General features: G+C 48.6%; 1 protein-coding gene across 1 annotated transcript; it reads left to right on the top strand.

Annotated features, from left to right (window-relative positions):
* The first annotated feature begins 2909 nt into the window (after positions 1 to 2909).
* On the top strand, positions 2910 to 9542 carry LTBR (lymphotoxin beta receptor). The gene is made up of 10 exons (XM_080659589.1): positions 2910 to 3209; positions 3335 to 3431; positions 3684 to 3809; positions 3889 to 4041; positions 4371 to 4467; positions 4614 to 4705; positions 6982 to 7089; positions 7413 to 7438; positions 7995 to 8223; positions 8555 to 9542. Exons 1-10 carry the CDS (start codon positions 3117 to 3119, stop codon positions 8794 to 8796), a joined length of 1263 nt encoding a protein of 420 aa, XP_080515715.1. The 5' UTR covers positions 2910 to 3116; the 3' UTR covers positions 8797 to 9542.
* Positions 9543 to 15801: the final 6259 nt, after the last annotated feature.

Genomic DNA, 15801 nt, shown 5'->3' with positions numbered 1-15801 from the left:
CATAAAAACCATGTATTGATAAGATTTGTCAATCATGGTCTAGCCGGGAAACAGGAAACACTCTAATCTTTCAAACAAAAGAAATTTAACACAGGGAACTGGTACATGGCTGATGGAGGAGCCAACAGGAGACAGTGAGGCAACCTAGAAAACAGCAAAGCAGGAAGTAGCTATCATCTCTAGGGCTGGAAAGACAACAGGGTAATGTCACATTATAGACCCAGAAGCCTCCAGAGCTATTTGCCAGGAACTAAATAGTAGGGGCTGCCTGGTAGGACATGGGATTATGGAAGAAGAGAAGGAAGAAACACAGACAACTGCAGGCGATGTTAGAAAGCAAATGTGGGGTGAGAGTGGTGGAGAAACAGCCTGGCTTCTTCTCTCTTCCCACCCACCTGTCCTCCACCTACCTGTCTTCCTATTGGCTGACCCTATCCAGCAGCCAGGGGGAAAAGGAGTCTGGGAAATGTAGTTCCCAGTAGTGATACAGCTCAGAACAGGGGAAGGGTGGAGAACAGATTTGCAAGGAAACCAGCCATTGACTAGCACAGTGGTCTGCAAACTCATTAGTCAACAGACCCGAATATCAACAGTACAACAATTGATATTTCTTTTGAGAGCCGAAAACCGACTTCTGCGCATGGGCCACGAAGTTTCAATCGCACTGTACGTGCGCACCCGCAAGTGGAAGAGCCACACTCAAGGGGCCAAAGAGCCGCATGTGGCTCGCGAGCCGTAGTTTGCCGACCACTGGACTAGCACAAATAAAAGAGCCTCAGAGAGGTGAAGTGAAGAGGCCAAGATTAAAGTTCATCTCTTAGGGCTCTTTCCTTAGGATGCAGAGAGTGTCATTGCAGGCTGAAGTGAGAGCATGAGATTGGCAGCAGAAAGAAGGATGAAGTTCGGCCAGCTGGGCTTGAAAAGCATCTGAAATAGTGCCTACTGTGAAGCAGGGAGCTTTGACTAGAAAGGGCATGCAGGAAACATTCTGGGGAGATGTGTTAGTGTGGCCGGCTAAGGGGATATAGAAAAGTGTAGGTCTTTGATCTGCATACGTAAGAAAAAGAATTGCTGTCTTTTAGAGTAAAATCCTGAAGTAATTTCAAACAAAATGACACATATGTCTGGGATTTGCTTCAAAATAATTAAGGGGAGATTAGATGAGTGGGGGAGAATTATATGGAAGAATAAGACTGGCCCTGAGTTGAAGCTGGGAGTTCACAATGCTATTTTTCTCTCCTTTTGTATATGTATATTTATGTGTGAATTTCCACAATAAAAAGTAAAATGAAAAAAGAATCTAAGGCCACTACACACGTACACTTTTACACACTTAAGAGCTCAGTGATAAGCCTGGTCCAGGGCCCCAATTCCCTTGACCTGGAAATAACTGCATCCTGGGCAGTACATGCTGTTCTGGCATTTCTTCCCTCTCCAGGAGGCCTTGCACTTGTATAAATGCAGCAGAGTGCGGGCCCTAGGCCTGCGCCAGGAGAGGAGAGTGAAGTGTCTAAGTTCAGGCAAACCCTGCATCCTGTGAGTCCTCCTCCCCCGGCCCCCTCACCCTGTGTGAACCCTCCTCCCCAGGCGCACTCCTGCACCAGGACTTCTCAGGTCCATCCCCTACAGCCTGTCCAGCCAGTCAGACCAACCAGGGTAAGGATGAGCCCTGAACTGGGCTCTCCAGGGTGGAGGGCGGGGACAGTGCCCAGGTGACCTATCTCAAGAGAGGAAGTCAGCCCCTCACACGAAGGGCGGCAGTCTGCGTCACAAGGAGGCAGTGTGGTTGCTAGAATGAGCTGGGACCCAGAAATCGGTAGTCCTGGACTCTAGGACTGGCTATGTGACATGGGCAGGCATCATTCCTTTACCCATAAATATGTACTGGACACGTGGGATGTCAGACTAAACACTGGGAACCCAGACATAAAGATCCCGTCCAGGCCATTGCAGGGCTCGCAGTAAGCCCGTAAGCGGTAAGCCAGGTCACAGCGAGCAGCCTGTGCAGCTTGGAGTGGGCGTGCTGCTCAGAGCCCGGGGAACCTCAAGGATAGGTGGGACTTAGCCAGGAGCACAGAAGCTCGGAGACCAGAAAGCCTGACATGGGGGGAGGGGGACAGCTACTGCAAGTCACTCCAGGGGCACTGTTCATGGTGAGAAAGAAAAGGGACAGCGCTGGACTAAGCCCTGCCAGAGTCCTGGTCTCTTCCACCTGAGCCTCTGTCTCTTCATCCTTTAGGTAAGGGTGCTGGACTGGGTGCGCCCTTAACTCCTTCCCATTCAAAGGCTCCTGCACTGCCCTGCTCGTGAGGATCTGTCTCCTGTCCTCTCCCTCCTCTGAGGACAGGGGAGCTGGGGCTGCACCCTCTGCAGTGTCTTGTAGGTGACCTGTGCCCATCAATGTGGGGCCTGGCTGGATCAGGGGAGGGGAGGACTGGCTAGTTATTCCTTTGTAATTTATCTTAAAAAGCCACACAACAGGGCAGGAACCCAGGAGTCCAGACAGTCTGCATCCAGGACTTCTGGTCCCCAGATGCTACGTGTCTGGCTGGCTGTGCAGCGGGTGGTCCCGGGGTCTCGGCACCCTCCATGTCTGGCAGTCCTAGGCACTCCATTTTTCAGATCTGGCACCCGGAACTTTATCTCTTCTGGTCAGCTCTGCCCCAGACAGCCTCTTGAGGCCCATCTGAGGACTGTCCACTGGCTCTGCTGCCCCTCTCCCACCAGCTGGGCCTGCCCCTGCAGCCGTCTCCCAGCCAGGCTTCCGAAGAAGGGAGGAGGTCGGTTCCGGGCCCGGCTGCCCTCACGTGCTTTCCCGGCTGCCCCCTCCCGCCCTGCAGCAGGGCAGCCAAGCCTGTTCCTCTTCCCGATTGCGACAGAGGCCTCAGCTCCCAGCGCTCCCTGTCCCCGCCCCGTGGCCGGCTAGCTCCACTCCCACTTCCTGAGCCTGGCGCTGGAGCCCTGGAGGCCAGGCCAGCCCGGCCGCTCTGGCCCCCCGGGGCAGTTCGGCCTGAGTCCTGTCCCAGCCCCGGGCTCCGGAGGCTGCTGTCACCACTGCCCCAAGAGCCAGGCCTCTCACCTTACCCCCAGGCCTCCACCCGGCTGGACTGGCGGCCATGCGCCCGCGGTGGGCCTCCCCCTGCGGCCTGGCCTGGGGGCCACTCATACTAGGCCTCTGCGGTCTCCTGACAGCATCCCAGCCCCGACTGGTGAGGGAGGGGCCATGCAGGTGGGTGGGTGCTGGCTTGGATAAGGGCAGCTCCTTCTCTGGTCTCTCTGCCCTCCCCAACTGACCCCTGAATAATTCTTCCCCCATATCCATCTCCCCTTGAAGTTGCCCCCATACCACACAGAGAACCAAACCTGCCAGGACCAGGAAAAGGAATACTACGAACCCAAGCATCAGGCCTGCTGCTCCCGCTGCCCCCCAGGTGAGAGGCACTGGTCAGAGGAAGCCTGGGACAGGGTGGCGGGTTCCAGGGGACTCCTGTCCACCTCGCTGCCTCCGAAGGCAGGGAGACACCATCTCCCAGGGAAACTAGCTGGCAGAGACAGTGAGAGACACTGGCCATCCCTCATACGCAGGCACCAAGCGGGACAGGCCCAGGGTCACACAGCAGGCGGCAGAAGTAAGGGTGGAACCCTGGTCCCCTGACACTCCTACTGCCCCACTCACATTCCAGGCACTAAGGTCTCTGCTGAATGTAGCCGTGATCAGGACACAGTTTGTGCCACGTGCCCTGAAAACTCCTACAACGAGCACTGGAACTACCTGTCCACCTGCCAGCTGTGCCGCCCCTGTGACCAGAGTGAGTAAGGTGTGCCTGGGGAGGGCCGGGATCCCCTGGAGTGCAGCCCCTCCACTGAGCTGTCTTGTCTCCCCACAAGTCCTGGGCTTCCAGGAGACTGCACCTTGCACTAGCAAACAGAAAACCCAGTGCCACTGCCAGCCAGGAATGTTCTGCGTCGGTTGGGACCATGAGTGTATGCACTGCGAGCCACTCTCTGACTGCCCACCGGGCACTGAAGCTGAGCTCAAAGGTCAGAGGTCACTAAGGGCAGAAGGCAGGGAGGAGGCTGGGTGCTGGTGATCTTGAATGGGGGCAGGAAGCATGGTACCGTGTGCATAGTGAGCCTCCAGGTAGTTCTCTTTGGCATAAAAGGCCTCTGCCTGCAGAGAAATGGACTGGACAGGCGCAGGGATGGTGGGGGGGTCCCCTCAGCACTGGGGAAACTCGGCAACGGTGAGATCAGGAAAGGTACTACCTACAGAATGGGGTGGTGGGCAGGGAGGGGCCATCCAGTGGGCTTAAAGGAAGTTTACTGCTCTTGCCCACTCATCCTAGCTGGCCTTGCCTCTCTCTTGCCAGGTGAGGTTGGGGAGGCTAATAACCACTGTGTGCCCTGTAAGGCAGGGCACTTCCAGAACACCTCTTCCCCCAGCGCCCGCTGCCTGCCCCACACCAGGTGAGTGTGCCCATGTTCCGCCCACCCTCCCAGAAGCCCCAGCTGCTGACAACCCCACCGCCGTGCTCAACTCTGTAGGACCCTCCTTGCCATTTGCCACTTTCAGCCGCGTGCCCTCTTGAATTGGGCCTTCCTTTCCTCCACAGGTGTGAGGACCAAGGCCTGGTAGAAGCAGCGCCAGGCACTGCCCAGTCTGACACCAGCTGCAGAAATCCACCAGAAACCCCCGAGATGCCAGGTGAGGGGCCAGGGGTGGAGGATATGGGGTGGAGGTATCTGGGAAAATACCTTAATTCCTCCCATCTGAAAAAACAGGGAAAAGGTGAATCCTTCTCTCTCAGGATGGGGTCAAGAAGAAAAGTTCCTTAAAGAGAAATTGGAGTGTCCCCAAGCCAGCTTAATTACACACACGCTCATACACATGTACACGCACGCACACACACTTTTTAAGTTACATATTATACATATAATATTAGGCTAAGGAGATGTCACTGTAACTGACATTGCTGTCACCATTTTTTACTTGCCACCATCATATAATCCATTTACTAGACAGAGTGCCTCTTTATTAAATTGGACACTTTCACTGTTAGAGAGGTAATTCCACATTTGACTCTTTTGGGGTTTTTTTGGTGTCATTATTGGTGTCCTAGCCTCATAGACAATTACAGGATGTTTCTAATGACTGGAATCATTATTCATTGGGAAAGAGTTTATTTTATTAGCTTTTTAAAATTAGCAAATATTTATAATCTTAGCTTCCGTTTGCTCAGAACAAGTGTGTCAGGCACTCTTCAAATACTTAACATTCACTAATCATTTTAATCCTCTCATTGATCCTATCAAGTAGTTCTATTATCCGCCTCACTGACAGGAGGCTCAGATGTTGTGTGACTTGCCCAAGACCACCCATGTGGTAACTGGTGTTATGAAGACCTCTACTCGGGTCATTTACTTTTTGATGCATGCACACTATAAAAAATTATAAAATTCAGACACATAGAAATTAATCATCACCTACAGAACCATAACCTAGAATAGCCACTGTTTAACATTTTTTATATATCTTCCCAAACATTTTTCTATGTATGTCTATACTTAGAATTTTTTCCTAAAAGTGGAGTCATTTGAATTTTGTAACATGACTTTTCATTCAACTATATCATAAGTATTTTCCATGTCCTCTTATTAATTTTTAACTGTGTCTCAAATATGATTGGCATTTTAGAGAGTCTAATCCCCTTATTTTATACTAGAGGCCTGGTGCATGAAAATTCATGCACTGGAGGGGGGGCGGCCTGCCTCCTCTCACAGTCCAGGAGCCCTCAGGGGTGGGAGGTGACCCGGCAATCAGGGGAAGGCAACACCCCATCACACCCCTGCTGCTGCCACTGCTGGCAGCACAAGCCTCGGCCAGCCCTGGTTACCTGAGCCTCAGATGGCCCTGGGTGGCTGGGGGGCCGAGGGGCCTGGGGGACTCTGGAGGCAGGCGCATGGCAGGGCTGAGGGGACTGGGCGCCACCATCCTGTGGCTGTGGGCGCCACCATCTTTGAGGGCGGGGCAGTCAATTAGCATATTCCCTCCTTATTGGCTGTGGGCGCCTCCATCTTTGTGATGGCGTAAGGGTCAATTAGCATATTCCCTCTTTATTAGATAGGATATGAAAAAAAAATTGATGTTCAGAGAGGTGGACTGACTTAAAAAGTCACACAGCTGGGAAGCCCAGATGTTCAAGACTCCAGGTCCAGTTTCTTCCCATGCTTCCCTCCTGTACTCCCTTCAGCCACAGATCCAGGTGGACTGGAGAGAGCCACTGCCCAGGTGCAAATATTCAAGTCTTCCTGACCCTGCTCAGGTGTGGTTGATGGGCACCACAGACTCCAGGCTGTGGATGGCAGCACTGAGGCCCATAGAAAGACAGAAGCTATCCACTGCCCACATCGGGTCCTGGGGAACTGAACACCCAGCCTCCTGTTCCCATTCCCTCCTGGAACATGCAAGCAGGTGGAGACCTTGCAACCCCTAGTCTCCCAGGCAACCACAGGCAGAATTCAGAAGCGAGGCTTTCTGACTCTCCCACATCTGTGAACACCCCACAGGTACAGAGGGGCACTCTCAGTTCCTGCAGTGGCCTCTCTGTAAGACGGTCAAGTCCACAGAAACGTGTCTCAACCCTGTGGCCTGAGTCTGCTTATAGCCCTAAGCCCCGCCCTCCCTGTACTGCCTCTCACCACCACTTCCAGCCCTTGAAAATCAACTGCTTCAGACCGCTGGGACCTGCACCACCCCAAACATCTCCATCTCAGACACTTTCTCCTGGCTATCAGGAGGTCCCCCCAAGTCCAAATGAGTTCCCTTTCTCTGCCGCCTAGGGAAGTGTCTGACTCTAATTCTGCCTTTAGGAACTTATTTTATGTTTGGGTTGCCCAGAGAATGGAAAAGCTATTCATGAACTTCCTTCCCCTCTGCCCTTCTCCCCCCATCATGCTGCCTGCTGTCTGCTGTCCTGGCAGGAACTATGCTGGTGCTGGCCATCCTGCTGCCCCTGGTCTCCCTGCTGTTCATCTCCACCATCCTCGCCTGCACCTTGAAGAGCCACCCGTCTCTCTGCAGAAAGCTGGGTAGGAAGGGCTGGATGCAGGCTGTGATGTGGTTGTCAGTCCCCACCTGGATGCGGGAGGGAGTGGGAGGGAATTTTCATCTTCCCCAGTACAACCCTTCCATGTGCTCAAGACTCCTAATGCCTGCTCCCAACTTAAGTAGACATCACCTCCCTCTAGCCCCTCCCCCGCCCCATTCTGAGCCTAGAAAGAAGGGTCATGATAGCCTGTTCCTTCAGGGACCCCAGGGTGGGCAGCAACACATCGTGGTGGGGTGTGGAGGGTGAAAGCCTGGGGGTCTGAGGTCTGCCAGAGGCCCTACATCCATTTCATTTTCATTGCAGGATCCCTGCTCAAGAGCCGTCCAGAGGTAATGAGGGAAGCTAAGAAGGCAGCAAGGAGGAGCAGGAAGTGAGAGGGAACAATGTGGCGGGAGGCAGGAAAAGAGTGTGCAGGCCTCAACATTCATTCATTCAACGAATAACTTTTGAGCATGCCATATGCCCAGCACTGTTCTAGGCACGTGGATATAGCAGTGAGTGAACAAAGTAACTCCCCTCCTGCAGTAACAGACCAGTGAAGCAAGAATACATAAGTATCAGGTCCTGATAACTGACAAATGAAGCAGGATAGGGGAACAATGAATGACAGTGGTAGAGGATGGGGGTATATTACCTTAGACCGTGGACAGAGGGCCTCTCTGATGAGCCAATCTTTGAGCAGAGAGCTGAAGAAAGGAAGGCATCGGATGCCTGGGGAAATATTCCAAGAAGCAAGAATGTCAAGTGCAAAGGCCTGTGGCAGGGAGATTGAGGAGGAGCAGAGGAGGGTCCTGGGCTGCTTAAGCTGGGGTGGGATGTGGGAATTAAAGAAAGATGGGGTCTGAGGCCCACATCATTGGTTGATTCTCTGCTTCTCTCCTGCAGGGAGAAGAATCCAATATTGCTGATGGAAACTGGCAGCCTCCAAGCATCAACCCACATATCCCTGACCTGGTAAAGCCACTTCTGCCCATCCCTGGAGACTTGCCCCTGGCCTCAGCCTGGCTCCCACCACCCCCAGTTGTGGAGCAAGAGGTGCTACAACAGCAGAGTCCTCTGAGCCAGGCCCGGGAGCTGGAAGCTGAGCTCCCAGAGCAAGGCCAGGTGGCCCATGGTGAGCAGGCTGCAGGGAGGGGAGTGTGGGGGTGGGGAAGTGTAGTGGGAAGGATGGTGGGCAGGGAGAGAAATTGCGAGGCAAGACAGAGACTGAGAGCCAGCCAGAATGTCCCAGCTAGAGAGAAAGGAAGAGACTGAAAAACCCAGAAACAGAAATGAATGCAGAGCTCAAGAAACCAATAGCAAATGGGAGTGGGACCAGAGAAGAAATGGAGAAGGCAGAAGAGTGAGGGCCTTCAGGATGTAGGGGCATCAATGCAGGGGGTACACAGGCCTTCCTTCCCCCACAGTGCCCCTCAGCCCCTCTCACTCTGCTTCCCTTCCCACAGGTACCAATGGCATTCATGTCACCGGCGGGTCTGTGACTGTCACTGGCAATATCTACATCTACAATGGACCAGTCCTGGGGGGAGCACGAAGCCCCGGAGACCCCCCTGCGCCGCCAGAGCCTCCATACCCCATTCCTGAAGAGGGTGCCCCTGGTCCTCCCGGGCTCTCTACACCCTACCAGGAAGATGGCAAAGCTTGGCACCTGGCCGAGACAGAGACACTGGGATACCAAGACCTCTGACAGGACCAAGGACCCAATCTGTCATCCATGCCTCATGGTGTCTGGAAGAAGCCAGGAGAAGGGAGGCACGAGAGCACCTTCTCCCCGAGGCTGCCCTGCCCACACAGGATTGACAGGGGGCCTGGATAGGGCCCCTGAGAGGCAAGCCCTAAGGGGCCAGGCCTCAGACACCTCTGAGAGCGGGGCCGGGCACTGGCTGGGTACGGTGCCCGCCACAGGACTCTCACTACTGCCTGAACAGGCCTGAGACTTCATTGCAGATCCCCTGGCCCCTGGAGCTGCACCAGCTCAGCTTCAGGCCGACAGAGCACATGATGCCTGCTGCTGCCCACCATGGCGCTCTGCACCCAAAGCATGGCACAGAAGGAAGCCAGCTCCTGTCACTTGCAAGGACATCACTGGGACCTCTGACAGATCCGTGGCACTCATCCCAAGCTCCAGAGGCCCCTTGAGGACCTGCCCTTCACATGGACTGAGGTAGACCCTATATGAAGATGGAGTTACATGGAGCACCACCCCTCTCCTCTGGAGAAGAAAGGGAGTCATTAAAAACTGGGGGTTTGGGTAGGGTTACTAGGTAAAAGGAGAGTTTCGGAGGGGAAGTAAAATGGCAAGTGTATTTATAAATTGTAACCACATGCAAATAAAGTGGAGATTGAGACCTAGATCATTTATTTTCTGGGGAGTCATATAGAAACACTATTCCACGGGGCAATGTCAAAGGCAAAGGTCATTAAAATATAATTAAAATATAATCCCACAGAGGTATGTCTATAAGGGACTGGTATATGTAATTCTGTTAATAACAGTATTAGCCAGTGACCACTGACAACGTGCCAGGCAGTGTTGAAATGCTTTGCAATAATAATTTTTGTAATCCTCACAACATCCCCATGAGCTAGATACTACTACTATTCCCACTTAACTCCTGAGGACACCGAGGCACAGAGGGGTTAAGTCACTTGCCCAATTCAACTGCAAATGGCAAAGCTGGGATTTGCACCCAGTTAGCCTGGTTCTGGGGGCCTGGAGTAAAAACTCCAAGTACCACACCCTTCCAGAATTTCTTTGCAGGGGTAAAATGGGCTGGTTTTCTCAGGGAACCAGACCGCCTGCATGTTACAGGCATGAAGCCTCACCGCCACAATGCAGAGTGAAAACATGTTCTGCAGGGTTGACTAAAGGGGAAAATAGGACTTGAGGCATAAAATGTGAGAGGCCAAGTTCACATTCTGTTGGTGTCAAGATCTAGGCTGACCTCCTGTCACTCAGAAGGAGCACTCGTGATTTTTATTTTGTTTATTTCTTTTCGTCTTATTTTATTTTTTGCCCGAAAGAAGTTGAAATCTTCTCAAGCTCTCTTAGTAAATGTTTGGGCCCCCAGAATTTATTTACCGTGCTGCCCGGTAGAGACATCTTAGCTTGAAGGATTGTAAAGGGAACGGCTGCCAGCTGACTGCTCCTTCCATAAAAGGCCACCATCTGGGTCTCATGTTAAGAACTCTGTGGCTGGGGTTCATCAAGATTGGGTGGCTCTAAAACACATACTCCAGGAGTCATCGGATCCAAGTGAGGGGATGGGTTATTTAAGGTTGACCTCATGAAAGTATTCCATCCATCTTCCTTGGTTGAGAAGTCAACAATGGTGAGCTGTATGTTTAGATAGTTAAATCCTCCTGCTTTGCAGTATGCTACAGCCAGACAACATGAATCCTTAATCATTGTTCCCATGTGTTCAGATAAAAAAAACAAATCTTATACATTGTCAACAATATAAAAGGAAAAACATTTTTAGAAAGTGGTGTGAAGACAGAGTCCTATGTAACGCCATTCATATTTAAGATTATACCTTCCTATATTGATCTGCTAGGATTGCTATGACAAAGTACCACAGATTGGGAGGCTTAAACAACAAAAAATTATTTTCTCACAGTTCTGGAGGCTAGAAGTCCAAGATCAAGGTGTCAGCAGAGTTGGTTTCTTCTGAGGCTTCTCTCCTTGGCTTGCTGATGGCCGTCTTCTCCGTTTATCTTCACAAGGTCTTCCTTCTGTGTGTGCCTGTGTCCTAATCTCCTCCTCTTATAAGGAAACCAGTCATACTGGATTAGGGCCCACACTAATGACCTCACTTAAATTTAATTTTCTCTTTAAAAACCCTATCTCCAAATACAGTCACATTCCGAGGCACTGAAGGTTAGGACTTTAACGTGTGAATTGTGGGAGACACGACTCAGCCCATAACGCCGTCCATGCTTGTCTTGCCAGTGTCGAGTCCATACAGACTCCAGGAGCACGCTTTAGACTGAGTGAGGAGCTCCTGTCTAGAATGAAAGCTGATAGAAAATCAGTGAAGACAGCCTCTTGACAGTTGCCTTAGAAAGATGGGACCCGATACAATAGTAGTTAATAATGGGGTAATTAAGCCTGAATCTAGGTAGCCTCTCATATATTAATTTTGAGAACCACACTCCAATATTACAGGGAGGAAAAAGCCAATACTGAGTCCAAGCAATGTGAACATGGGTACGGGGAGGCCAGTGAGGAGGCCAAGCCAGCAGTCCAGGAGAGAGATGGATGTAATTGTGTTGAGTGGCAGCAGTGGGACATGTCGGGGCAGACAGGCCTGGGGTAACTAAGAATTTCTTTTTCAGAAGATGGAGTGGTTCACACTGGCAGCTGTAATGGAGTCTTTCTGCAACCTACCCAGCAGACTTCCACACCTTCCCTAGCAACAGAACCCCTTTTCTGTACCAAAACAGACATTCCATGATGTTAGGAGGGGAGGCCCTTCCCTTAGTCCCAGGAGTCAGTAAAAATCATTCCCCTTTGCCAGGAATTAGTCAAGGATGGGGCCTAGGATCCATTTCAGGCCAATGACAGTACAGAAAAGTCTCATTCTTAGGACAAAAAGCATCACTAGGGAAAAGTTTTTGGTTTTCCTTGTCCTTTCTTTCTTGTTTGGGGATGTTTGTTTGAAGACATGAAGCCTGAGCTGTCGCAGCCATCTTACTGGCACGAGGAAACAGCCATGGAGATAAAAAGTCAATCCTCTGAGGACGGTGGTCCTGAAAGAAAAGAAAGAATGAGCCCTACCTGGTTTGGCTCAGTGGATAGAGCATCGGCCTGCGGACTGAAAGGTCCCAGGTTCGAATCCGGTCAAGGACATGTACCTTGGTTGCGGGCACAATCCCCAGGAGGGGGTGTGCAGGAGGCAGCTGTTCGATGTTTCTAACTCTCTATCCCTCTCCCTTCCTCTCTGTAAAAAATCAATAAAATATATACATATATATATATATATATATATATATATATATATATTTTTTTTTTTTTTTTTTTTTTTTTAAAGAAAAGAAAAGGAAGAACGAGGCATCTTAAGCAGCTGAACAAGTCAGTTTGGGCTTCTTTTTATGAGAGAAAAGCAAACCCTCATTTGTGTAAATCACAGTCAGTCAACTTTCCCTCATCCTTTTTAGGTTTAATTTTATCTGTTTCCTTTTTTTGGCCAAGTCATTTATTGACATGGTTCAAAATCCAAAAAGTATCCAAGAGTAAACAGTGGAATGTCTCTTCAGTCTTGTCCCTCAGCTACCATGGTCCTCTCCTATGAAGCAACCAATGTGACTGTTTTTTATGCTTTTCCAGAGGTAACTTATGCACATTCCAGAATATATATTTCGTTCCTCTCCACCCGTCCCTCCCCCCCTACAAATGGTAGCACATTCTCTGTATTTTCTTCCCCTTGCCTTTTTCATTTATCCAAATAGCTTGGCCAGCCCTAGCTGGTTTGGCTCAGTGGATAGAGTGTCAGCCTGCAGACTGAAGGGTCCCAGGTTCAATTCTGGTCAATGACACATGCCGGGGTTGTGGGCTCGATCCCCAGTGGGGGGCGTGCAGAAGGCAGCCGATCAATGAATCATTGATGTTTCTATCTCTGCCTCTCCCTTCCTCTCTGAAATCAATAAAAATGTATTTTTTTAAAAAATAGCTTGGCCATAATTCCATATCGCTGTCACAAAACTTCTAAATTCTTATGTCAGCATAGTATCTCATTTATATGGCTCCACCATTTAACTAGATCCCTTTGAGAATTTTAAATTCATTTCCAATCTATTACATTCTATATTAATAAGCTATGTAGTTTTGCACATGTAGGAGTATTGCTATCAAAATTTTGCTAGAAATGAAATTGTGGGTCAAAGAGACATATATTTTATTTAGATAAATATTACCAAATTGTCTTCCATATAAACACCAACATTTCTGTGCTATCAAACATTTTGATCTTTGTCAATCTGAAAGGTGAAAAATGTTATCTAAGTGTAATCTTTATTTGCATTTCTTATTGTGAGGGAAATATTTTATTTCACTGTGAGTGAACATTTTCATATGTTAAAGAGTCATTTGTAATTTATTTTCCACTAACTTTTCATATCTCTTACTATTTTTCACTGGACAATTTCCTAATGTAATCTTATCCCAAATCATTTATTGTACAATAATTTTTTTTCTTTACTCATTTGAAATGCTACCATTATAAATCAAATTTGTGTATGAATTTGAATTTACTTCTGGATTTTCCATTCTCTTCCCTCTGTCTTTTTAATTTGTTAGCACCACAGTCTTCCAACTATTTTAGCTTTATATTTTAATATCTGTTTGAGCTTCTTTTAATCTTCTTTTTCAAAATTTTCCTAACTATATTTTCTTATTTCTTATTCCACATGAACTTTAAGATCAGCTTAACTAGTACCCCCCCTCCAAAGAACTCCTATTGGTATTTGTATTGAGATTGCATTACACTTCTAGATTACTTAGAATTGACATCTTCCTAGTGTTAGTCTTCCTTTCAAGCACATAGTTTTCCTTTCTGTTTGTTGATTCCTTTTGTGTCCCTCAGTAGTATTTTAATTTTTAAAAATATAGATCTTAAGTATTTCTTGTTAAGTTCATTCATTCATAAGTGCTGTATCTCTGTGTTATAGAATGGGATCTTTTCTATCTTTTAATTTTTTCTACTTAGCCACCTACTAAATTCTCTTATTAAGTACTAGAGGCCCAGTGCACGAAATTCGCAGTCCGGGACTCTCTCACAGTCTGGGACCCTCTCGCAGTCCAGGACCCCTTGGGGGATGTCCACCTGCTGACTTAGGCCCGATTGCCCTGGGCTCTCACAGTCCAGGACCCCTTACTCCTTACCGCCCACCTGCAGTGGAGGCAGGAGAGGCTGAGCAGCGCTCCTCCTGTGGGAGCGCACTGACCACCAGGGGGCAGCTCCTGCATTGAGCATCTGCCACCTGGTGATCAGTGCACATCATAGTGACCCGTAGTTCCTCCATTCTGTCAATTTGCACATTTGGGTTTTATTATATAGGATAATAGTTTTGCAGTGATTATCTTAGGGTGTCACCTATAAATAATGTGAAACTTATCTCTAACTTTTATATTTCTAATTTTTTTATTGTCTAAAGTTTTACATATGTCTCCTTTCTAATATTTTTTAAAGAAGCATTTTTTCAAATAAACTTTTTAAAATATATTTCTATTGACTTCAGAGAGGAGGGGAGAGATAGAAATGTCAATGATGAGTGAGAATCATTGATCAGCTGCCTCATGCATGCCCCACACTGGGGACCGAGCCCACAACCCAGGCACGTGCCCTGACTGGGATTGGAACCGTGACCTCCTGGTTCATAGGTTGACGTTCAACCACTGAGGCATGCTGGCCAGGCTATGATTGCTTTTTTAATATTGGCCTTGTATATTACAACTTCGCTAAACTCACTTATTAGTTCTAAGAAACTTTTTGTAGAGTCCTTGGTGTTTTTACATAAACAATCATGTTATCTTTAAACAAAGACAGTTTTATTTCTTCCTTTCCATTGTGTATGCTTTTTATTTATTCTCATGCTTAATTAAGATACTGGCTAGGACTTCCAGTATGATACTGAATAGGAATTCTGGTTATAAACTCCTTATAGCCAAATGATCATTTCTGTCACAGCATTTACACTTAGTGTAGCATTTACAGACTAGCTATAGTAATTGTACAAACACTAATATGCCTAACATTGGAGAAGCCAGTGCAGAGTAGGAATAGACAAAAAGGAACAACTAATATGTTCTATAAAGCCATTACATACATTTTTATATTCTTGTACTAATTTGATTACTCTCTTCCCCACCTTGAGCTACTGCTATTTGTACCTTATAATAAACCTGTGCAGAAATATTTAGTACAGAAATCAGCTGATGGTTAGATAGATCCAATTCTTGCACAGGTCAGTCATTTTCTCTAGGTATTACAACCTGAGGAGATTTTAATTCAACTCCTAATACATTTGATCATCAATATCAGTATTATCGTAAGACATTTTCATGAGGTAGTTAAATCTTACCAACAACACCAGTATTACACCTTATTGCATTATGATATCCTATGTAACAGATGTCTGAAAATTAGGAGTTAAAAGATACTGGCATAGAGGAGAAACCAAGATGGCGGCATAGGTAAACACCTGAAATTGCTGCCCCGCACAACCACTTCAAAACTACAACTAAAAGACAAAACGGACATCATCCAGAACCACAGGAAGGCTGGCTGAGTGGAAATTCTACAACTAAAAGGAAAGAGAAAAGCACACTGAGACTCAGAGGAGGTGCGGAAGTGAAGTGCAGAGGTACGGAGGCGCGCATGGGTGGAAAGGGCTGGCAACTGAGGATGCGGTTATCTTTTTCAATCGGGAGGGAGACACAAGCTCCTGACTGCTCTGAACTCCAGTTGTGGATGAGACTCTGGGGATCCAGACTCATGGCGGCGAGGGGGACTGGATTGTCTGGCTTTCTCTTAGAGGTGCTTGCAGTGATTACCATTGGACACTGAGACCCAGGGGCCTCTTAGGGCAGGGCTGAGGATCAGCCATAGCTGTTTGCTCCACCCTGTTGATTCCCTGAGACTCCGCCACGCCCAAGCTGTGAGCAGAGGCTTTTGTATCTGAATGGCCTGAC

This window comes from Plecotus auritus, assembly GCF_963455305.1.
Source record: "Plecotus auritus genome assembly, chromosome: 3".
Lineage (NCBI taxonomy): Eukaryota > Metazoa > Chordata > Mammalia > Chiroptera > Vespertilionidae > Plecotus > Plecotus auritus.
Note: the sequence above shows the minus strand (reverse complement) of the source record. Positions and strands in the feature narration are given on the sequence as shown.